Here is a 23,755-nt window from a genome sequence, read left to right as displayed (position 1 = left end):
CTCTACTATGGCAACCTCTGAGAAGTCTCTTGTTAAAACTGATGGAGCCCTTCCATCGATAGCTCAGTTTAGGATGAAGTTAAGTGTAGGTCACCTTGCCCTGTGACAGCTGAAATAGCTGAGCCCACTCTGGAAATGGGGTACAGAATGCTTTCTACTACCAAGACAAAACAATACATACTCTCAGCCTTCATCATCTCAATTTATTGGTAACTTAATGGTAAAAAAAACATAGTAGGGGTGTTTGATTAGTCCAAAACAAAGCATTACAACTTGAGAATTCAGAATTAAGCTGAAAAAAACATTCAGTTAAGGCACCCAACCAGCCCTAACTCGGCCCTATAGTGATGTCCTAAAATAACGATGATGGCAGTCTAGTGTTGCGGTCCCAGATTAGATGTGATTGATTTTTAAAGAGTCAGTGTTTTTATCTTCTGACTTTAAAAATCACTAATGGAGTTTTTGTCTGGGAATTTTAGTTTTAAAAGAATATTTTAAAATTTCATGAACAAGAAGCCCAAAGAGACTATGTGCAGTATTTCTAGTGATTAGATTATCTGTAGTGTCAGCTCTAAATCTCTTTTTATATTTAACTTTTAAGGGCAGATTTAGTGATACATCAAGCAGCCAGAGCACCCAATTAAGCTGGGTTTACAGCTGCTTTGCATTGCTGGAGCAGTGTAAAGCAGCCAGAATATACTGGAGAATCTAGTCTTTCAGTCAATTGCAAATTAGCGGGCTGTGTTAGCGAGTGAAGAGCGTTGGGAGGGAGCAAAGAAAGCTCAGACTGAGTCCTAATGTGTCCTCTGCACAGTTCCCTCAGTTCCCACAACAGTGCTGCCTCAAAGGACAGTGATAAGGGGAGCCCTGCAAGCACTGATGCCCAAGAGAGTATGCAGCCTTGGAGTCTTCATAGACAGTGACAGTTGGGCCTCATCTGCCAGTGAGAACTGTTTATACATATGGTCCAGTCTCTCTCCTACCACTGAGTCATTCCAACCAATAGAATTGATGCTTTTATTTCAGCTGGTGAGGAAGGGTTGAGTTGCTTCTGTCCCAATGGCCCACTTAAGAGTTAGTTGACCTTGTCTCTAGTCTATATAATTATAACACTTAGATAAAGTGACTGCATTACTCCATTATGGAGATCATTAAGGACAAAAAAACCCTGACATACTAAATCTTTTAGAAGACATGTTAATTTTTAACTGATCAGCTAATGAATTTACTTGTAAAATCTTAGAATATTCATTGTGTTCTCAAAGAGTAAGTTTGGGGAGGGTATACTGTATTTTTCATTTAAAAAAAAAAAAAGAGATTGAAGCATGTCTTAAAGTACAAAATGAAGCTCAGCTTTAACTATGTAGTCGTAACCAGCTCCTCCATGATATGTTTTCTTAGCACTGCCAGAACACCTACATTGCTTCTCTTAATATCCACTATTTCCCTGGCCATTATGAATTATTGGCAGTCCGCCTACAGTGGAGACCAGGAAAAGGTGGTAATTCTTTTTAAAATGCTTCCATTTTAAAAAAAAATTCTCATAAATAAAGCTCTTCCTTTAAGACATGTTTTGCCTTTGTCATCACAAATCTCCTGTGTACAGATCTTCTATATTTAAAGTGAGTAACTTAGCTTGTGGGCTCCTACACAGAATGAACTAGGCAAAGCTTATTTTTGCAGCCTTTTAGTAAACATAAGGTCTGTGTGAATTGGAGATGAAATCGAATTCTTAACTATGTAAATTGGTATGCTTTGGACACCAAGGAAATGCTGCTTTCCCATGAGAGCAGTCTGACCACTCTGAACTTAATGCTGTCTTGGGCTGCTCTTAGCCACTTGTTCACATTTTGAATGTGTCGTCATCCTGTTTATTGCTGTGGGTACGTGTAAGGCATTGACGCTCTCTGTCGCACTTCAGCAAGAGGAAGAGTCACAATACTTTAAGACTATAATGATATTTAAAGACTGAACAGTTAAATAAGCCCTCTGCATATCTCACTCTAGTGTCACTTGTGCAGCCCTAAAGTATTGTTAGTGCAGTTTGTACTTTATATGGTGGTGCTCTTTTTTTTAGGGGTTGTACATACAAAAGTTGTTACATAAAACATTAGAGGCTAAGAGATATTTTAGCCATGAAATAAGAGAGAGCACCAGATCCTGGATTAGCCGCTGTTTTTATCGGAGTACAAATGAGATGCTTACAGGACCTGATGATGATTGATTAAAATCCTCTGCATTGCTGAAGTTTGCATTGGAACTCTGTCATCTTTGTTCATTGTCTACTCTTCACAGAGAAACAGGCCTCAGTTATGCCAGACTTGTGAAACTAATAGAGGAGTGAGGAAAGAGAGGGTAGATACTTTCTGCTGAATCTGAGCTTTTGCTTACTCAGGTGAATCAGTAAAAGTGTATAAGGGAAGAATGCCAAAGTCTGTGGAAATTTAAAATGTTTTTTGTCATCTTTGGTTTAAAAGGGATCTGAATGCTTGTTTTGTCTTTCATTCTTGTTGGGTATAATTTGGAGGAGGGAACTGTCCACAGGATGCCAGGAAAGTTCTCATGGAATTCTGCAGCTTTGTTTATATTCATGAATAAGTTTCTTAAATGTAGAGGCTAAGCAATGTCTCTGTTCCTAAAATAATTTAATTTAAGCTCTGGATGTGGCAAGCCATCGCTGAGGGTTTTTTTAAACCCCTTTAAATCCCATTGAGAACTCAGTCTGTTACAGGCTGAGGAAAAATTACAGTTCAGGTTTTGAGGTCTGAAAGAAAATGCAAGATTTGTGAGGTGAACACAGTTATTACCATCTATTAGTGATAGAGTCACAGTGAAGTTGTTCGCTTGGTGTTTTGCATAATTATCTGAATTCTGCACTGCCTGGAGAGTTCCATGTATTTACATTTCTCACAGGATTGCCAGTGAATTCCTTAGGTTTTCAAAGGGCTGTCTGTTTTGGGCTTGTCTGCCTTGATCAGTAGCATGGAATAGTCATGCTGGCTTTCAGTGCCCTAAATTACGGTGAGCTCCACTTCTCCACTACTCACAACTGGCACTTGTTTGCACATGTAACTTAGTTGACAATATACCTGGGAGACTTACTTCTAATATTTTGAAAGTATTCATGCTATAAAGATGCAGCTTTTTCATAAACAAATATTTGCAGAGAAAAACCTATCGGATTTCTGGTGCTTGGTTTTGATCAACCTTTGATCAGATGGCTCAATAAACAAGTTAATGTATTGTACAAATTGACCAACTGTTATGACATGGAAAACTTTGGTTATGTCTACACTGCAGTTAACCTGCAGCTGGCTTGTGACAGCTGACTTAGGCTCAGGATAAGGGGCTGTTTAATGGTGGTATAGACGTTCAGGCTTGGGCTGAAGCCCAAGTTCTGGGGCCCTTCCACCTCATAGAATTTTAAAACTGAGAACTAAATTTAGAGTCAAGATCCATGCTTCTGGTTTCCATCACGTAGCCTTTAATGTATGGTAGTGGTGAAATGATCATTCATGGTTTCATTAATTAAAACTGTCGCTTCAATGCAAAGCTGTTTGGGCATGTGTGCTTTAAGATGGGTATACCATGGAGTGTATGCCACAACTTGTATATCATTGGTGTCAGTCCCATTGATCTAATGGGAACTGATTTAGTCAAATCCAGTTTCAAATTCAGAAACTTGTAGTACTCTCCAAAAAGGCATCTACATGGAGTTCTGGTACCCGAAGAGCTCCAAAAAACCTCTACCTTCTTGTTGATAGCCCAAGGTTCTTAAAGATGAGAACGACACAGAATGCTGCAAATGTTCTTCATTGCCCACTACTGTTAGGCTATGTCTACTCTACAGCTTACGTCAGCATAACTTCTGTCGTTCAGGGGTGTGAATAAACCACCCCCCGAGCAACGTAAATTACACTGACATAAGTGCCGGTGTGGACAGTGCTATGTCTGTGGAAGAACTTCTCCCTCTGACATAGCTTCTGCTGCTCGCAGGGGCTAGAGTAGTTAAGACAAAGGGGGAGCTCCCGTCAGCTTAGAGCAGCTGCGTTAGAGAACTTATAGTGGCACAGCTGCATTGATGCAGCCACGCTGCTGAAAACTCTCGCGTGTAGCCATGTCCTTAAAGTTTCTTCTAACTGTGATGGCCATAGCTGATCCCATTAGACCATAGAAGTTGCTAAACTTCCTTGCCAAGATACAGGATGTTTGTTCTCAACTAGTTTCCTTGTAGGGGTAGAGGTTTGTTTCAAGTGTTCCCAATTGCTTGAAAGGAATTTGTTAGAAAACTTAGTTTTGAGTGGATAAAGTTTTCTATCAGTTGTGAAGTCCATCACTTTTCTATAAAATCTATCTTGAGCAGTCTGAGCTTTAGATATTATCACTAAGGTCCTGTTAACATGAGAATATAGCATCAATTTAACTAAAGATGTGACTTCAAACCAGTATAGTTAGGGATTTGCACTGGTTTGCATGGACACTCATATTTTGGTTTAGTTGAAGTTAACTGGGAATAAAAGTAAGCAAAACTGACATAAGACACTCTAAAATTTAACTGTACAGCTTTAATGTGTAGACGAGGCCTAAGTCTTACCATCCTATATTTTTCAACAATACGCATCCCTGTGGAAACCCAGATTTTTGCCTGCCTTCTGTTAGCAGGTTTCAAGTTCATCATTCCCTTAAATAATTTACTCTTGTGGTGCTGAAATTCCAGTGAAACATCTGCTCTTTGAGAGAACAGCATCTGGAGCAAACGGGATTAACCTGTTAGTGTGGTGGCTGGTAAATGCATGCAGTCCACTGCCTTTTTGTCCCCAAAGGCATCTTGTTGGAGCGGCAAGCACCTTGCATAGAAGGCTGCTTTTTCTGAAGGTGCTTGTTTTTGTTTAATAAGGGTTCCTCGCTCTACTGACTGAAGCACTTCTCACAAGGTGGCTTTTTGTGCTTCTCTAAATGGTGCAAGAATATCAGTTTAACTTTTTTTCCAGTATTTGTTTTAAAATTATTTACCTAGAGCAAACAAAACCCCTTCGTCACTTATCTGCTGACCTGTCATGCTGATAAATGGACTACTGCATTCCATTAAAGTCAGGGTGTATGGTACTTGGTATGGCTTCTTGGTGACAGCTGATCATTTTTCATTTGTTGACCTATCTCTGTGTTACCTTCACAGTATGTTTTAAAACACAGGTTAGTCTTAGCCAACCTGACATAGTGCTGGACAATCAGATTGCATTTTCTACCATTGTGTCCTCTCAGAATGACACCTAAGCAGACGTGTCTGGTGCTAGTTCATTTACAACTGGGGCAGTGTCAGTCTCTCTAGCTGAGTCTTGTTAGTGTTATGAAGGGATTTAAAGACTGAGTTATCTGTGCTGCAAAAGTCATTTCTTAACTCTGCGCCTAGGTATAAATGCTTATAAGAGAATTATCCTCTTTAGGTAGGTAGCTGATGTGCACCTAGAGTTTCTATCTTCCTTCATTTTAGAAGTAGGTTTGATCTATTTAAATCCAAGGCTGAAAAGGCAATATAGGTTCCCTATTAGGGGAGTTTTGTAACCCTGAAAGGAAGCATTGTGTACGTCAGTTTTGCTCCTCTGTGCAATGTGCTGCATGCCATATAACTCTGGCTGTGGGTTATTCACCCATCTTGTAACCTTCAGGGACGCTGTTTTTGCTTATAGATAAAATAACTTTATTGCCTGGGTTTATGAGGTTGCAGTTGTGCAGCTTTCTCCGTTACTCAAGGACTACAGCTGTTCTATATCTTATCTTTGAACGGCAGCTTGGTAACTTTTTCTATGCAATTCGGTAGAACCACAGTAGGATGGCCTGTCATAGGAAATCCAGAACTTTTTTTTTTCCCCTTCAGAATAACCCTGCAAATGCAAGTGCCAAAATTTGTCGTTTGTAGGTTAAATGGTAGAAACCTTCCAATGCTGGTGAATGCTGTTAAGTGTTGGCATTTTTCATTTCCCAGTTAGCGTACAGATGTGCCATACTAAAATGTCAGTTTAACCATCACCACAGTTGGAAAGCACATTGTTGCTATAGATAAGAATAAGATATATTTTTAATCAACAATACTGCTAATTAAATTGCATCGGTGAAGCATGGGTCCCTCTTTCACATAGGGATGGCTGTTTGCTTCTGTTTCATCACCGTATTATCTGTGTATTATAACCTTGAATTGTCTTTGTTGTTGCAGTGTGCGGAGGAGTGAATGCCCCATGTTGTGTTAGTGCCTGTCTGCCATGCTGGCCTGTCTACCAGGACCAGGTGACCTCTCCTTTCAGCTTCTTTCTTACCCGCAGATGAACACTGGACTTCAGAAATGTGAGTGATGTTTTGCCTTCAGGACGAGGTTAATTGTTAAATCTGGCACTGGTATAGCTATGAAATAAACATTTAGGTACAGCGGAAAATCTGTTTAATATTTTGTCTTTTATGTTTTGTCATGCCTTCAAGGCATCCATCAATAATGGTTGTGAGAAACCACTATCAAAGTTCAAGCATTAGCAGCTAGCCCTCCCTTTCCGGTGTTTGAGAGGTTAATTTTAATCATAGCAGTACAACACACTTGAATTCTTGCCTCTTTACTAAAAGCATTAGGCAGTGAAACCATACATATTGATTTGGCTCTTAATAGAATTTTTTTTCTGGTTCCTTTTAACCGAATTGAATTGAAAAGCAGACCCCAATAGACGTTAAATCATTCTTAATGCAGAGTTTTTGCAGTTTGTTTTGTTGATATAGGGATATATCGCATTCTGATAAAACACAAATAGTTGTAATCTGGCCAGTATTTCCAGTATTCAGAGTGCTGTCTCTCCATCCTGCTGTCTTTCCTGTGGCTTTGAAAGTTCTTGCATAGAATACGGCGGTAACCAACACATTTACTTTCACTAACCTCTTTCATCCATGTGAAATTTTCACTGATATTTCAGGAGAACCTTCTATTCAGATGCAAGCATTAGTTTATTAGGGAATAGTTTAAATCATCCTCTCTTTGTTCCCCCCCGCTTCCCCTCATCCTCCTGAGATCCCTTGAGTCACAAATTGATTCCACAGTTGGGGTGGCAAATAAGAAACTATTCCAAGAATGTTTATTAAAGAACTGGGTATAATGATCTCCTTACAGAAATGTACTTTAGCCTGTCCCTAGTATCTGCAACTTGTACAAGGGGGAAATTCATATCTCTTCATTTAGCTTTTGGTTTTGGACTTGCTATCACCTTTTTAAATGAAATAATTTACACTCCAATTATAGTCAAACTAAACAACATGTTATGGTCCATGACTTGCTAATGAAATTTGGCATGGGAATATTGAGGAGTAAAGGTAATAGTCTACTAGTTATGTAACTGGGGCATACCAGGAGAGAACAAATTCTTGAGATGTGTGTGTCTTACATCACAGTATTTGTGATTTCCCCAAATGTGCTTTGTAATTGTAGTAACAGTTGTGACATTAACACAATTAATATTAACAAGCAGTGGGAAGGACTTGAAGCCAGCCTAGGGAAAGAACAAGTTAAAGAATATTGAGATGTATTCAAGTCATTAGGGCCTGATAAAATTTAGGGTACTAAAGGAACTAGCTGAAGCAATCTCAGCACCATTAGCAGTTATTTCTGAGAACTCGTGGAGAATGGACTAGGTCCCAGAGGACTGGAGAAGGGCATACATAGTACCTTCCTTTCAGAGGGGGAACAAAGAGGTGCTGTGAAACTATAGACCAGTCAGCCTAACATCGGTACCTGGAAAGATACTGGAACAAATTATCAAACAATCAGTTTTTAAGCATCTAGAAGATAATAGGGTTATAAGTATAGTCAGTGTGGATTTGTCAAGAACAAATCATGCCAAATCAATCTAATTTCCTCCCTTGACAGGGTTGCTGTCCTAGTGGATAGGGAAGTTGTAGATGTGATATATCTTGATTTAAGTAATGGTTTTGACAGTCCCACGTGACATTCTCATAGGCACACTAGGGAAATGTGATCTAGTTTAAATTACTGTAAAGGTGGGTGCAAAACTGAAAGATAGTATCAATGATTTGCTGTCAAGCTGGGGGCATTTTTCTAGTGAGATTCCATGGGGTCTGTTCTGGTCTATTCAATATTTTCACTAATACTCTCCACTCCTTTGTGCAACTATCTTTGTATAAATTTTGCAGATGACGCCAACCTGGCACTTTTTGAAGACAGGATTTGAATTCAAAACAACCTGGAAAGTTGGAGAATTGGTTTGAAATCAACAAGATGAAATTCAATATAGACAAGTGCAAAGTACTACACTTAGGAAGGAAAAAATCTAATGCACAACTACAAAATCTGGAGTAAATGGTTAGGTGGTAGTACTGCTGGAAAGGATATGAGGGTATAGTGGGTCACAAGTTGACTGTGGCTATGTCTACACAATGGCTTATGTTGGCATAACTTATGTTGCTTGGGAGGTGAATAAATTACCCCCCTGAGCGACATACGTTACACAGACATAAGCACCCGTGTGGACAGCGCTATGTCGGCGGGAGAACTTCTCCCGCCAACAGAGCTCCCGCCACTCGTGGAGGTGGTTTTATTATGCTGACAGGAGAGCTGTGTGTGTGCAGGCAAGCCCTGTGAGTCAACATTGTGGTGCAGTTGCAAAAAAGGCTAATAGTATTCTGGGGTGTATTAACAGAAGTGTCCTATGTCAGACCCGGGAGGAGATTGTCTTGCTCTACTCAACACTGGTAAGTCCTCAGTAGAATACTATGTCCCCTTCTGGGCACCACGCTTCGGGAAGGATATGGACAAACTGGAGAGAGTCCAGAGGAGAGCAACAAAAACAAAAAGGTTTAGAAAAGCTGACCTATATGGGGAGACTTTAAAAAAAAAAAAAACTGGGCATGTTTAATCTTGTGAAAGGAAGACTGAGGGGGCCCGTCCTCAAATACGTTAAGGGCTGCTCTAAAGAGGACTGTGATTGGTTTTCCATGTCCACTGAAGATAAGACAAGAAGTAATGCACTTAATCTGCAGCAAGGGAGATTTAGGTTGATATTAGAAAAAACATTTTCGGATAGTTAAGCAGTGGGATAGGCTGCCAAGGGAGGTCGTGGAATCCCCAACATTGTCGGTTTTAAGAATGGTTAGATAAACTTCTGTGAGAGAGAGTCTAAGTATAATTTGTCCTGTCTCAGTGGAAGGGGCTGGGCTGAGCAACTTCTCAAAGCCCCCCGTGCTAGCCGTACATTTCTGTGGTTGCAGCAAGAGGATGTGCCCAGAAAGGGGCTTTCACAATGTGATATGCAGGTAGACTGCCATCTAATGGCATTCTCCCCCCACATTTTTTTCCCCTCCTTTCCATCTTATTAATATATGTAGCATTATGTCTTTTCAGCTGAATATTGCTGACTAAAACTACATGGGAGGGGATAGAACTTAGTGCACTTTCTTACAAAGAAAACCTACAATTTGTTAAAAGGCTTCCTTGGTTGGTGATCACTTCGGAGTATTGGAAAGCTTCATACTGAAAGGGCAAATTAGTGAAATCTTTTAACATTTGTTTGGTGAGATGAGGGTGTGAATTGTGGGCCAATTTCATACTGCATTAGTTCTATATTTTCTAAAGGTAACAGGAATATCTGTTAGCTAGCAATATCTCTTAGCCTGATATTGCCGGCTCTTTCGAGGCACTGCTTGACACTGGACTGAAAGCAGTACCATAACCTCATTTAGGACTTGTCTACACAGGGAAAAAGCCTGCAGTAGCTACTCCCACACTTACTCTTGCTGTTCACTTCATGTCTTAGTGCACAATAATTTACTGCACTTTGGAAGCGCATTAAGCTAAACTGTTCAAGAAGTGCTCAGTAAGTGTGTCCACAGAGGGAGTTAGCGCTGAGTAGCTCGTGCACTATAAATTTGCACCCTAGCTTGCTGCTCACTAATTTTCCTAGTGTAGACAAGCCCTTAGTGAAGAGTTTAAGTGCTGTGTTTAAAAGAATTTAGCACATAAAGTGGCTGGCAGATGTTTAAACGCCACTAATGCTTAGCAGTTCCAGTTAGCTCTGATTTATATTGAAAATCAAAATGCCCCCTCTGCGGCAGATGTGTATGAGATTATTTGGTGCATTTCTCCACATCCGGTATATGCATAAATAGTCTTGCTCCCGGCCAAAGGGAAGCTGAGTTAATAAGCATTTTTAATGAACAATGTGTGGGGGGTTTTTTTGTTTAGGGATAGCTGGAGAAGGGGATTTGAAATAGTCCCATGCTTTTTATAGAAGCCTTAAGAAACTGTATAACTGTACCAGATAACTTTTATTAATAGAAGTTCAGAAAGCCTGAGGAATTGTTCTAGATATAGCTCTCTGGATCACATTGGTCTTGCATTCTATTTAAAACTCTACATAGTTACCTTCTTTTCTGTCCACCTCCAGATGAAGGGCTTTTTTTCTAAGGATACTGCATGAAGGCAGAGCTGCTAGATGACTTGTAAATATTTTGTCTTTTTGAAACTGATAACGTATCTGTTTGTTTGTTTGTTTATTTATTTATATTTTTTAATATATATTTATTTATTTATTTATTTATTTTAAAGACTTTGCAAAAAAACAAACTCAATTTTGTAAGATTTCAAGGGAAAGCAGAGTAACCCTGAAATTTGTCCTTCACACACATGTGTGGGATTTCTCATTGGTCTCTTATCTGAATTCTTTCCTTCCTTCCTTCCTTCCTTCCTTCCTTCTGTTTCTTAAATATAACACTGAAGACAATATCAAATACTTGAGGCAAAGAATGCATTGTCAAAAGAGCAAAAATGCCTTTTTATTGGGCAATGACCGTAGTTTTCAGTGATGTAAAGACAGGTGCTTCAGGGCCTTCAAAGAAAAAGATTGATTGAGATGATGGTGGAGTAGCCACAGTTGAGACGAAGTGTGGGTTTTATATTCCTGGACTAAAAGACTAATCCACAGGCTAAAATTAACTCCTTCCCAAAGACTGAGGACTCTCGTTAAACCTACAGGAAAATTGCAGCAGTTGAGAGCTTTACCCAGGAATTGGGTATAGCTCTTCTTTTTTTGTTTTGAATTTGATTATTGTAAGGATCCTTAAGGCTTGTTATACTTTAATGAATGTTAATGAAAATATAACCATAAGTAGGTTACAAAGCTGTGGTTTAAAGCCCGAATGTTAAATGCACATAAAGAAAAATGTTATATTCGTATTGAAATTAATCAGAGAAACACGCCATTGCTAACAAGAAAATATTTCTGATATTTAGAGGTGCACATCTAATTGTTGTATGGACTGGCACAGAAATCTGGAACTGATCACAAGTGATGGGGATGTTGGACAGCAAAGACACATTTTGTTTAAATTATGCTTGATATTTTCCCATTCATTTTGTCAGCTGAGCTAATCTATTTTTTTCTATCCTACCTAATCCCCATGACTACTTCACTGTAGCCTTGGAATCCCTGTACTGGTCCTTCAGGTCCCCTGAGTACGCCTTAATTCCTGTTTCTGACTTATTCACAGTTTTCTCTGTTTTGTTGCCCAAATTGATCCTGCAAAGATTAGAGTCTACTGTGAAGAAAAACTACTGGTGTAACATAGTTACATTTTATGTAGTATATGGGGAGCCTCAGGAATACGTTCTCTCGATCAGTCCTAAGTAAATTATGGATGTTTTAGCTAGTTCAGGGCAAGAGAGGCATTGACTCTGTAAACTAGAATTACATAGGAAAGGAGGGGGAAGGTGAGGGAATGGGTTGTTAACTTAAGAGAGGCCAATTCAAAGGGGATTTGAAAAATGGTTTGTCAATTACTTAAGATAGGACATCAGGTTTCATCTTGGTGCATGTTTAACTTGAACTGAAGGCTTGTTTTCACTCTTAAAGTAAACTATTGTGCTTTTAAAATAAGGAACTCTGGTTCAGAGCTATAGATGTGCTATAGTTGATAGACGCAAAGTGTTCAGTTTTGCATATTAAAATGTGATTAAATATTTGAACTGCTACCTGACAATAATTGTAATGCATTGTCAAAGTACACCCAAGACCTTACCTTCTGGAAAGGTGGCAAACTATCCAACATACTAGGTCACTAATAACATTTATTACCCAGTTTGATATTGGACTTCTGAAATTCTTGTCTAGTTTTTCCATAGAATGTAAAAGAAAGATGCCTTGAAGTGTTAAGCAGAAACTCTATCTGAAATTGGCCAAGTTCACACAACCCATGTTGCAGAAAGGCCTGGATTCCCTTCAGCCTGATCAGTTAACTCTTTCATCAGAATTACCTAGCATGTTTCCAGGGTAGGCATCTTTTGGAAAAGGCAGAGAAGATGAGAAGGAATAGAAGAACCTGCTAAAAATACAGCCAACAAAGTTTTGAGAGCTGCTGACAGAAACCTGGCAACAGAGGACTAGCATTGCCTAACTTGGAGACGTTCCTGACTTCATTAGAAATGCAAGAGCTCAGTCAAAAAGGAAGTTAGAACCTGCATGACAGGGTGAGGTGAGACATGAGAACAAAGAGGATGTTCAGGTTAATAAATATCAAATTAGTATTTCCTCTAATTAGTAGGGAGGGTGGTAGATGCCAGTGCTTAAACACCATGGTGAGAGGCATCTCAGAAACAATGAAGATGGATAGGTAAACTGCCAGCTGGCGCAGCTGAGTGCGTGCTGTGCTAAAGAAACAACTAGCTTATAAATATTCCCATTTTACAAAGTATATGTTTAATTTCGTTATAACTGCTTCTCCTTTTGGTATCCATCCCATCATCTCTTGCATTGCCCTTGGTTTCTAAGGACAGCTTTTCTTATAGAAGCAGTGCCCTGCCTTCAGTTTTAGAGACTAAAATCATCTGCTCTGTAGACAGTGATTGAAAGGGAGCTGGTAATGCTGCTTAGACCTTAACCATACTTGGTAGATAACTTCTTCTAAGCAAATTGTTTTCCAAAAGGCTATAATCAAGTGCATATGTTCAAGCAAAGGTCTGCCTCCCTAGTAGCAGCATGATCTCTGGTGGGCTGTAGTTCCTAGGTCTCTTCTGCTTGGGACAGTGAGATACCAAGCGCACTGGCAATGGCCCTGCTGGGCTCTGGAGAAGTCAGCTGCAGAACCCCCTACCAGCAAATCACTGCAGTAGCGTGTGTAGGAGCTATGGAGGAAGCTGAACATCTTGTTCTATGAGAGGGGAGCTGCTTTTCTGGTGGACAAAATCTGCAAGGTGAAAAATCAAGCAAAAGGGGAATGGGATTATGGAAGAACAAGCCTGTATTGGAAGATTATAAAATTTCTTTTAAAGCAAAGGCTTATGAGAGGCAGCCAGTACAGCTTTGAAGGGAAATGTGCTGTCTGCATGGAATGAGATTACAGCAATCCACAGGTGCATTCCACCCTCCTAGATTTTCATATGGCCTTTGCTGAAATGTACAAATGGCAGCCTGCTGCTCAACCTTCAGCCAGGTGGATATCTGCTAAGTGAGGATAAATGGAACAGGATGACTGTCTGGAATAATTTTGCCCACATGTGGTAGATAAATGTGCCTTTAGGATCTGTTGTGGTACCCTGATTGTAACTGTTTATTGTTAGGATACTCTCCCAAACTGACTGTCATAGTGAATATGGAGTTTAGCTGAGTAGGGGTAGACAGAGGTGAAAGGCACAAAATAATGCATCTTTAGCAGAATGGGAATTATACAATATAACCTGGCTAAACTAGAATTACTAAAGACTTCTCAAAGAACCTTTGAGTATTTGCCAAAGAAGACAGTTTAAAAAATGTTAAGTGCCTCAATTTCAGAATAATGCTGACATTGAAATCCAAGTAGTTTTTATTTGAAGTGGCTTTATATGGGGCTCACACCAACATTCTGTGCATTTTTCCATTCTGTTCGCTAACTTCCTTCTCTTTCCTAAACTAGAAGCTCAGGATTCCAAGAACGGCTTAAGAATGGGGGCTAGGGAGGGAGGGCAGAGGCAGATTTTAAGTCTGAGAATATTCATTAGGCTGCAGCATTTGCCCCACCTCTTATCCAGCATAGAAAATAATCTGAGGTGCAGGCCATCCGATGCGTTGATTGCGGCACACCTGGTTTGTCCACAGCTCCTCAAGGGTTAATGTAACTACCATCATTTTCTGAATAAACTTAGCTTAAGAAATGGTTTGGTTCAGTTTTTACTCCCTTCAGGCTGGTCTTGCCTGAAGTTGAGTGGTGCGTCATGTTGGTTTCCACTGATGAAGGGAATCAGATAACTGGTGCTTGCCCGCTGGTTTTGGGAAGATTTGGCTCTTTTGTCTTTTGAATGCTTTAACTTGCTTGTTCTGAGAGAACGCTGCTTCTTTCCAGGGTCAGTACTGATGGATTCCCTCTTTCTCCACAGGGGACACTACACAGAAAATGAGATCTGCACAGTATCCTACCCCAGCAGAATTGGATGCTTATGCTAAGAAGGTTGCCAACAATCCACTGACTATAAAAATTTTTCCAAACAGCGTCAAGGTTCCCCAGAGGAAACACATACGCCGTACTGTGAATGGACTTGATACTTCAGGCCAGAGGTATAGTCCTTACCCATCCCAGCCCACCACAAAAACAGGCCTGCTCGCGATAGTCAAATCTCCAGCTAAAGGAATTATCAAAGACTTTGACGGAACACGCGCACGTCTGCTGCCGGAAGCAATGATGAATCCCCCTTCCACACCATACATTGCACCTAGCACTTTAAACCACCCCCAGGCGCTTGCTCGCCAGCAGGCCCTTCAGCATGCACAGACTCTGCCACACCCCCAGAGTATACCGCAGCCACAGACTTTGCAGCTCCCTCAGGGTATACTGCAGCCACAAAGCTTAACACACCCTCAGGGTATACCGCAGCCGCAGACTTTGCCGCACCCTCAGAATATGCAGCAGCCGCAGAGCTTGCAGCATCCTCAGACCATGGCACATCAAACTCTGCAGCACCATGCAAACACTTTGCTGCAGCCGGGTTTACATGGAAGCAGAAAGATGCCGGATGCAGATGCGCCGCCGAATGTGACCGTGTCTACCTCAACCATTCCCCTCTCTATGGCTGCCACTCTGCAGCAGAACCAGCCACCAGACCTGAGCAGCATTGTGCACCAGATTAACCAGTTCTGCCAGGCCAGAGCTGGCATTAGCACTACCTCAGTATGTGAGGGACAGATTGCAAACCCTAGCCCCATAAGTCGCAATCTGCTGATCAATGCAAGTACCAGGGTGTCTACTCACAATGTTCCCACTCCCATGCCTTCCTGTGTAGTAAACCCTGTAGATCATGCTGCTGCTGCTATTCCATCTTCTGCCTCTGTTAATGTACCCATGGTAAACATCAACAGGGTGCCGTCTGCATACCAGACTGAAATGAAATCAGTTGCATGGAACCAGCATCAGCTTGCACATCTCCAGCAAATGTGTGGCGATGCTGCTGGACCTACTGGACTTGCCGGGAAGCACCCTCACAGAGAGATTGCAGGGCAAGGTTTTCCTGGTAAAACTTCAAACTACCCTCAAGAACTGTGCATGAGCCAGTCTTTCAACTTAAAGCCCCCTATTGAGAAGCCTACACCTTCCCCACCTGTGAATGGATTGCAGGGACCCTTGCCATATACTAATGGGCACTATTTCCAGCCCATATGGAATAACATTCTGCCCACACCGAACAGTGACAGCTCTGGGTCACAGGACCTTGCCATGCCTTTTCATGGAGGACAGCCAGCAGGGGCACCACTAGATTGTGCAGCAGGAGCTCATTATAGAGCCGGAGCTGGTTCATCCAGCCAGAATAGTGTGATGCAGACCATGGATTACCTAAGTGGGGACTTCCAACAGGCTTGCTTCAGAGATCAGAGTATGGCTGTCCTGGGAAAAGTCCATCGGCCTCCCATGAACCGAGCGCCTGAACCAACTGATAGTCGAAATCTTCATATTCAGCACCCGGGGTATAGATAGGCTGCAGTCACTTTCAAAGACAAAATTAGAGGTTTAGTCTTAATTTTAATTAATAAGCAAAGTATTTTTAATTTGCAAACTTGTGTGATCATTATAATCATTGAAACAAGACTTAAGGTATATTTAAAAGCTTTACATCCACATTTTTCCTGTTAGCATCAAATATATAACATGCCTTTTGTTTCAAATAACTTGATTACACTACTGCACCCCACAGCTGTTTCTTCATCACAGAATCCTCTCTGCTCAGCTTTTGCCTTCTACTCGGTGGCTGCTTGCTGGACTGTTAAGTTGCTGCAGGGTTCACAGTTGCATCTAGTAGCCAGCTCTTTAAAGAGCGAGGTCGCGTAGGAGCTTACACTTCCATCTAAATCTCCTCTGCAGACTAAGAGCAGCAACCTTTGTTAGGAAGTAGGGCTTGCTTTCAACTCTAAAGCCTGTTTCATTAAATGCATTAAACGTTGACCATTTGCACTGTCTAGCGACTTATTTAATTGAAAAGAGAGCCTACTTTTGAAAGGATTTAGCTAGGGTTATATATTTAGGCATTAACATAGGAAGAAGCTTTTTGCTAGCTCTTGCAGAGGGTTCTGCATTTATCATTTTGACTTTGGTCTATCTCCAGAGTCAAAAGCCCCTCACAGACCTTCTGGATGCTTTGTTGAGGACAGGGTATGGGAGTGGCAGTTTTTGGATGTAGGGTACATAGCTACAATAGTAGCTGCCTCCTTCCCTCTTCACTTCCACTTGACCATTTTAAAGCTAACTATGTCTGAACCCCTCGCTGCTAGGAGTCTGGATTTCCTGATACAAAGTGCTGTATTGAGGTTTTATTCCAGGAATCTAGACCCATGGACGACCCCCCAAGGGTTCAGTTGCTCCCCCAGTAGATTAGCATATTTAGAAGTCTGTCTCCCCTGTAAAGGTAAGGGCACATAGTGGCTGGCATGGCGTTCTCGCATTCCGACAGCATCAATGAAATGAAAGGTATTTGCTATGAAACGAAGCTCTAGCCATGAGACATGGTGGGGCCTACAGCCCTGTATTCTTATACGTTAAAGCACCAACATAGATGCGATAGAACAGTTCTCCTATCTGGGAATTACCATTTAAGCTATTTTTAAAGTACTCTTTTCCCAGATTCTCTGTGCCTAACTACTTCTCTTCCCTCCCCATGTCACTTAAAGCAGCTAAATGAGTTGGTGACCGATAGAACACTAACTATTGGATAACCTCAGTGTCTCATTCTCTTCAGCATATTGAAACATCCCTTCTTTTACAGCTAAATTTATTGTAAGTAGGAAGTTTCTCATCTCTGTAAATGAGACTAATACTTGAACATAATGATCACAGTCAAGTTTGGAATTAAAAAAAAAAAAGTAAATGCATTGATTCTTTATATGTACACTGGCTAAAAATATTGCTCTACACTGTAACTTTTAAGTGTAATATTTCTGTATGAATGTCGCCTGGTAGCGTGGGTTTGAGTAGCATTGTGTATGAGTGAACCCCCTGGCCTCTGCCATTCACTGGCCTCCCTCACAGCCCTTTGAAAAACAAAGCCTTAAGTATTTGCTCCTTGAACTTTCCTTAATGAGCATGATTTAAAATCTTAAGACATCATACAAAATTTAAAAAAAAAAAAAACACAACAAACTTACAAGTTTTGAAGTGATGTCATAGTTGGCTAGAGATTCTTAAAGATTTTCGTAAATGGAAAAAATTAGAAAACATTTATTTGTATTTTTTAATTTAGACGTGTAGTTCTGGGCTGTAACAAATATTTAGGTTTCAAAGCTTAGCAGAGTACGTTTTCTGATTCCTTGCGTAAGGTAGTACACTTACACCATGTCATTATTTAAATTCTTTTAAGTGTACTATAAACCGTTCTTTAGTGATTACTCTTTAGCAAAGTTAAGCAGTCTGACTAAAGACGGATTAAATTATGTGTTGGCTTGTGTTGCCTTATATTTAAAAGGAAAAATTGCCTGATTGTGTTATGCCAAATGATAGCAACATGAAGTCCTAATTTATTGTTTATAATCGTATTCCTGCAGTCTTTGTGAAAACTGGTAAATATACATCTATGAAAGAACTAAAACCCTAAGGCTTTTCATGCAATATTTTTCTGAATACATTATCTTGGAAGCCAAGGATTGAGTCTGAAGCTGCTTCCCTTCCATTTTCCCTGTCGCCTCTTCCCCTCCTCCAAATTGATCTAGGGCTGTGCTGTGACTTTAACATTTCCCACTAAGGTAGTTACTGTAAGGTGTTCTGCTACCTGAAATATGCCTACGTTTTATTGGGTTCGTTAGCCTACTGCAAGTACAAACCCCAGACGGTGATTCATCTTCTGCCCTCCCCCCAAAACGGAGAGCTAGTGAAACCCCATGTTTCAGCTCTTGACAAAAAGTGGTGTAAATGTCTGAAGTTATGCTAATGTTACAGTAAGCCATTGGAGATAGTCTGAGAGTCTTGTCATGAGTTGTTCTGAACTAATAACTGCCAATAGAATCGTCACCTCTGAGACTTTGGCCTGATGCAGCAGGACTGTGAAGCAAAAATATTCAAGACACATCCAGGTAGGACATTCCATTAGCTGTTCAAGAAATTAGAACAATTTTGCTATTAAAACCTACTCAGATATTTCGCCTTGTTCTGAGTCCAATTTTTATTGAAAATAACTACATTCTGCATCAGTGTATGACTAACAGCTTTTTCTTATACTTAAGAGATTTTTACCCTTTTTTAATCCAGTGTTTTTGTTCACTTACATGCTTAGTTTATAGACTCAACCTGTAAAAGAAACATTTACTCCAACATGAACCCAGCAATAAGGGTCCAATAAAGGGCCCCACTGGACATGCACTATTGCTCAAATGATGACAAAGGATAGGGTGTTTGGTACTTAGTATCATTTGGTAGAATCTTTTTATTTTGGGACTCTTTTATGCAGAGTGATGCTCTGGTGTGTTTAGTAGGAGCCATGCTTTTGACTTCTAGAAACATTTCGCAGTATTCATTCAGTTTGATATTTTTCCTTCCTCCAGTTCCTGCTATAATTTTACTAATACAAAGATGAGGAACTGGTTCTAAGGAAAATATAGCATTCTGGTCCTATTCCATGCAATATCGAATGCTGTGAAAGTTTCCCTACCTAGTAGAACTCTGTTTTGCATGTGTTTAATTTGTACAGCACTTTTGTAAACTCTCTAGGCTTTCACTTGGGTCTTTGACATAGATGGGTGTCTTCCATTGGAATTTACACCACTGTTCCGATTAGAGCACTTCCAGCTTTCCACTTCTTCTCCACTGAAAGGTCAAGCACTTACGACCTCTGATGCAAATCTCTTGCATCCCCATTTCCATGTCTGGATATTGATGAAATCAATCTTTGACATTTATGGAATAATTCTTTCCTTTGGGGGGGGAAAGGAGCTAAATATTTCATATGTTTTTCTCAGTGAACTCTGGATTATTTCATGCTGTGCTGTCAGCACCATAATCTATCCCCTCCTAATGCACTACACTGGTTCAGCAGAATATTGCTATGCAGACACTTCTGCTGGTTTCTAATGATTTACTTCTGCCCAGTGGAGGTTGTTAGTAAACAGAGCAGAGAAGGGATAAGTGTGAAAGTGGTGAAAAGGCTTCCAATGGGAAACTTCCATCTCTGCTGTATCTTTTCTGTTGAGCAGTGGCTTTGAAGCTGTTATCAGCCCAATTTGTTACAGCCCAAAGTTAAAATTTTATGATGACACTTGTGAATTTTCTTTCTTAGAGAACCTTTTCTGAAGCTTATGATGTGAAAGATGTCTCCACAGAACTCGGCCATTCCCGTAGAAACCAAACAGAAATGTTTGCTGGGGTTTGCTGTGGAGAGAATCGGGAATTGCTGCTGTATTTCATTAAAACACATACTGATTATATACGCTGCTTCTCATGTGCTACGGGTATAACGAGAATCTTTTTTTCTTTTTTTTTTTTTTTTTCTTTTGGTCTTCAGGAAAAATAAAAACTAAAGCCAAAAAGTCCTTTTCCCTCTGCCCCTTCTGCTGTTTTTATGCAGTGTGAATGAATGAGGCTTGCTTGGCCTGTGGTATTCAACTGTAGCCAATGGCTGCAGGATGGACGTTTGCTGTGATAGTCTGCACTAAGAAATTCTGTGAGACTGTTACGTCTTGCAGAAAACTGCAGGCCAAAAAATGGTAAAATTCCTGAGGAAGTCTGTTTGGGCTGGGTTTTCTCCATTCCTGATCTTTCTGTCTTGAGAGCTGTGGGGATGTTATTTCCCTTTTAGTCTGATGTCATGAAAAATTGTTCTTAACTTGAGAGTTACTGTCATGGTCCTCCTGTCTCCTCTCCACTGCATTTTTCAGGTAGAGTGGAGATGAACTCTCCCCAGATGCCAATATGAATGCTTTGCTAGCTGGAACGCTTTGAATGAAGCAGAAACAAGGTGCATAGGCAAGCTGAGCACCTCTTCAAAGTAACCATCTCTTGTGAGTGTTCAATGAGAAACTTCCCATTAACCCATTGGTTTGTGGTCTGCTCCAGTTCTCCCAAGCATACCTTGCTCTGGCTGATCTTAGAAGTTGAATCCCCTTATCAATCTAGCATAAAAGAATATTGAAAAGAAACCACCGTACCCCATTAGAGACGCCCACAGGGGTTCGGTAGATCAGGTCTCAGCAAACCCCAAAGTAAACAGATCGTTCTGCAACACTCAAATTGGAAAATGAGCGAAGTGGCTATGGCAAGGCAGATTAATCTACCAAGTCGTCCATCCCAAATAAACTGTGACTTGCCAGTTAGTGAAATGTACTGGCATTTACCTCTTACTTCTCAAGTAGAGAATAGGAGGAAGATTCAGGGTGGGATTTGTAAAGTACTCTAAAAGGGTACTTTAACACATCTTATTTTAACAAGGCAGAGAATAAAAATCTTTGAGGAGAAGGACAAAACTTGTGCTAGTTGGAAGGTCTGTTCCATTGCTCACCTGTTGTATGACTTTCAGAAGTTATTAGAATGTATGCGCTTTCCATGTAAGGGCAAACTAAATCTAAGGTGGCATGTTTCTGTTTGGAAGGGTGTAACTATGGAGACTCCCTTTATTCCTGTTAAGGATTTGGAGCAAGTAACTTGAGCGTGTCATAGCCACACAAGGTTCTTCATTTACTAGTATAATTCTTAAACCTGGATTTTAAAAGGGAGTTTAGATAAGTGTGCAGGATTCTCTCATTTAACTGAAGGTTATAGCCAGGCGCGCTTTTTCCAGTTTATAATGAATAGACATCTAATTTACATGATGAAACTAGAACATAGGAAAAGTCCATCTCTCCTTGAGCAGGGAAAGGGACTGTATTGGCTTCAAAATCATCCCTCCTGGATTTACTGGAAATGCATTCAATGAACGTTTAAATCCCACTGATACTAACTCAGAGTAACAGCCGTGTTAGTCTGTATTTGCAAAAAGAAAAGGAGGACTTGTGGCACCTTAGAGACTAACCAATTTATTTGAGCATAAGCTTTCGTGAGCTACAGCTCACTTTATCGGATGCATACTGTGGAAAGTCTCTACGTAAAAGAATAAATGGACACAAATCAGATGTCAAGAATTATAACATTCATAAACCAGTCGGAGAACACTTCAATCTCTCTGGTCATGCGATTACAGACATGAAATTTGCGATATTACAACAGAAAAACTTCAGATCCAGACTCCAGCGAGAGACTGTTGAATTGGAATTCATTTGCAAATTGGATACAATTAGCTTAGGCTTGAATAGAGACTGGGAGTGGCTAAGTCATTATGCAAGGTAACCTATTTCCCCTTGTTTCCTTCCCCCTCCCCGGACGTTCTTGTTAAACCCTGGATTTGTGCTGGAAATGGCCCAATTTGATTATCATACACATTGTAAGGAGAGTGATCACTTTAGATAAGCTATTACCAGCAGGGGTGTGGGGAGAGAAAACCTTTTGTAGTGGTAAACACCCATTTTTTTCATGGTTTGTGTTTATAAAAAGATCTTCTGTACTTTCCACAGTGTGCATCCGATGAAGTGAGCTGTAGCTCAGGAAAGCTTATGCTCAGATAAATTGGTTAGTCTCTAAGGTGCCACAAGTACTCCTTTTCTTGATACTAACTCGTATCTTCCAGGCTGTATATCATTATTCCCCCGATCTCAGAACTCTTGGTGTTTGGGCTGGCGTGGGTGTCTGGTTCCTCTAGTGGAAATAATATTCCATTGATACCACGGGTCTCTCATCTTCTCCCCAGACACAGGAATGTTAACTGTAAACTGTTATCTACTGGGGGAGGATGTTCTTTGAAATACGTATCTCCTTTACACTAGGAGCATCTGAACTGCTTTTGCAGATGGTTCTTAAGTCACTAAAAAAGAACTCTGTTGGAATTTATTTGACCTGTTCCAAGTGTTGCTGTATCTTTCTTGGAAGGGCACAGGATAGGAGTAGGAAGTCAAGGAAGGGTTAAAATCTACCTGCCTGTCCACAGATCTCTTTCTAAGAGCTTCTGCTTCACTGCTGTCTGTCTTGTATAGGTGTAGTAATGAGACTCTGTTTACAAATATTGAGAGCTTGTATGAACAACCTCACAGTGAGAGGAGTTAAAACACCACCAGAAATAAGTTGCCAACCTGTTGGGGAATGTAGTAAACGCAAACTATTAAGTGAAACCAAAGGCACCTAGCATCATGCCCAAATGGCTGCAGACCAAGGAGAATGAGTTCCAATGTCTCTAGGGCCTTCCATGAAACTCTCCCTTGGTTCAATTGGAATTAAGCTGAAATGCTGCTTCTCTGTTGGATGCTTGCTTTCATCAGCAAGGGTGCATGTGTGTGGGTTGTGTTTGTGTTGTGTTCTCTCCTCCACTCTAAATTCCCTTGGTGCTGCTGTTTGTTGGGAAACCGTTTTGAGTTCTTGATGCAAGGCAGCACGTGTCAGCTTAGCTCCTGTCCTGCACTAAAAAGCATTGGCAGATTTTCTGCTGCTTGGTCTGCGGGGGAGGTGAGTGACTACTGGTGAAGCAGTCCTGCCAAAGTCTGACCAGATTACAGACCACAGCATTGGTTGTGCAGTCTAATATACATAACCCTAGACTTCACTACCGATGACCTGTGAATATCCCGCTCGCTAAAGATAACGTTTGCTGCAGGATTTCCATATCTGGGTTTTAGCTCCTTGGCAGGAGACTGATGAAACCCCTTCACTTTTAATCGGGCTTTTTTGAGCCTCGAGAGCAGCAGTAGCAAGGTAGAATGTGAGTCATGTCCTCTATTGGCTGTTGCAAGCTGTGTGTTACTCAGTATAAATACTCCTACTTTCTGTGATCCATTGGGTTTCTTCTTGGCCACAATGGCCCTTTAAAGGAGATCTCCTTTTGGAAACTAGCCAGCTGCATTGCTCCAAGTGTATCAAAACTCCTGTATCCTTCTCAGATTTATTCTTATTTTCTAGTCAGTCCTAGACAGCTGCCTATATTTTCCATGAGGTGCTTCCCTTTAGTGCCTTGGCACCTTATTTTGGCATGGGAAGATATTTCACTGCCATTTCTAGATAGGTGATCAAACTCCTAATGTTGGTGAGATCTAGCCGTGCCGAATGTCACCAGTTTTAAATATGAATGGATCTTTGGCCCTGTGCCCATAGTGATCTGCTGTCCTCCCTGAAAAAATGGACACATGGATTTTTACTGGTTATAAAACTCTGCTCTGAATGACCTGGAGAGGAAAGACCAGATTGTGAGCTCTTTGAG

The 23,755-nt window shown here is 40.7% G+C and overlaps 1 protein-coding gene across 3 annotated transcripts in view; it reads left to right on the top strand.

Moving 5' to 3' along the window:
* FAM222B (family with sequence similarity 222 member B) overlaps positions 1–19,913 on the top strand; it is a 49,882-nt gene extending 29,969 nt beyond the window's left edge. For all 3 annotated transcript variants that reach the window (XM_074974608.1, XM_074974609.1, XM_074974610.1), the window contains 2 exons: positions 6,212–6,339; positions 14,390–19,913. In XM_074974608.1, the coding sequence (XP_074830709.1) occupies positions 6,258–6,339; positions 14,390–15,978 (1,671 nt within the window). In that variant the 5' untranslated portion in view covers positions 6,212–6,257 and the 3' untranslated portion in view covers positions 15,979–19,913. The remainder of the gene's footprint in view (positions 1–6,211; positions 6,340–14,389) is intronic.
* The last annotated feature ends 3,842 nt before the right edge of the window (positions 19,914–23,755 follow it).

The sequence above is a fragment of the Natator depressus genome, chromosome 17, assembly GCF_965152275.1.
Source record: "Natator depressus isolate rNatDep1 chromosome 17, rNatDep2.hap1, whole genome shotgun sequence".
Taxonomy (NCBI): Eukaryota; Metazoa; Chordata; order Testudines; family Cheloniidae; genus Natator; species Natator depressus.
The sequence above is the reverse complement of the archived record's forward strand: the minus strand, read 5'-3'. Positions and strand labels throughout refer to the sequence as shown.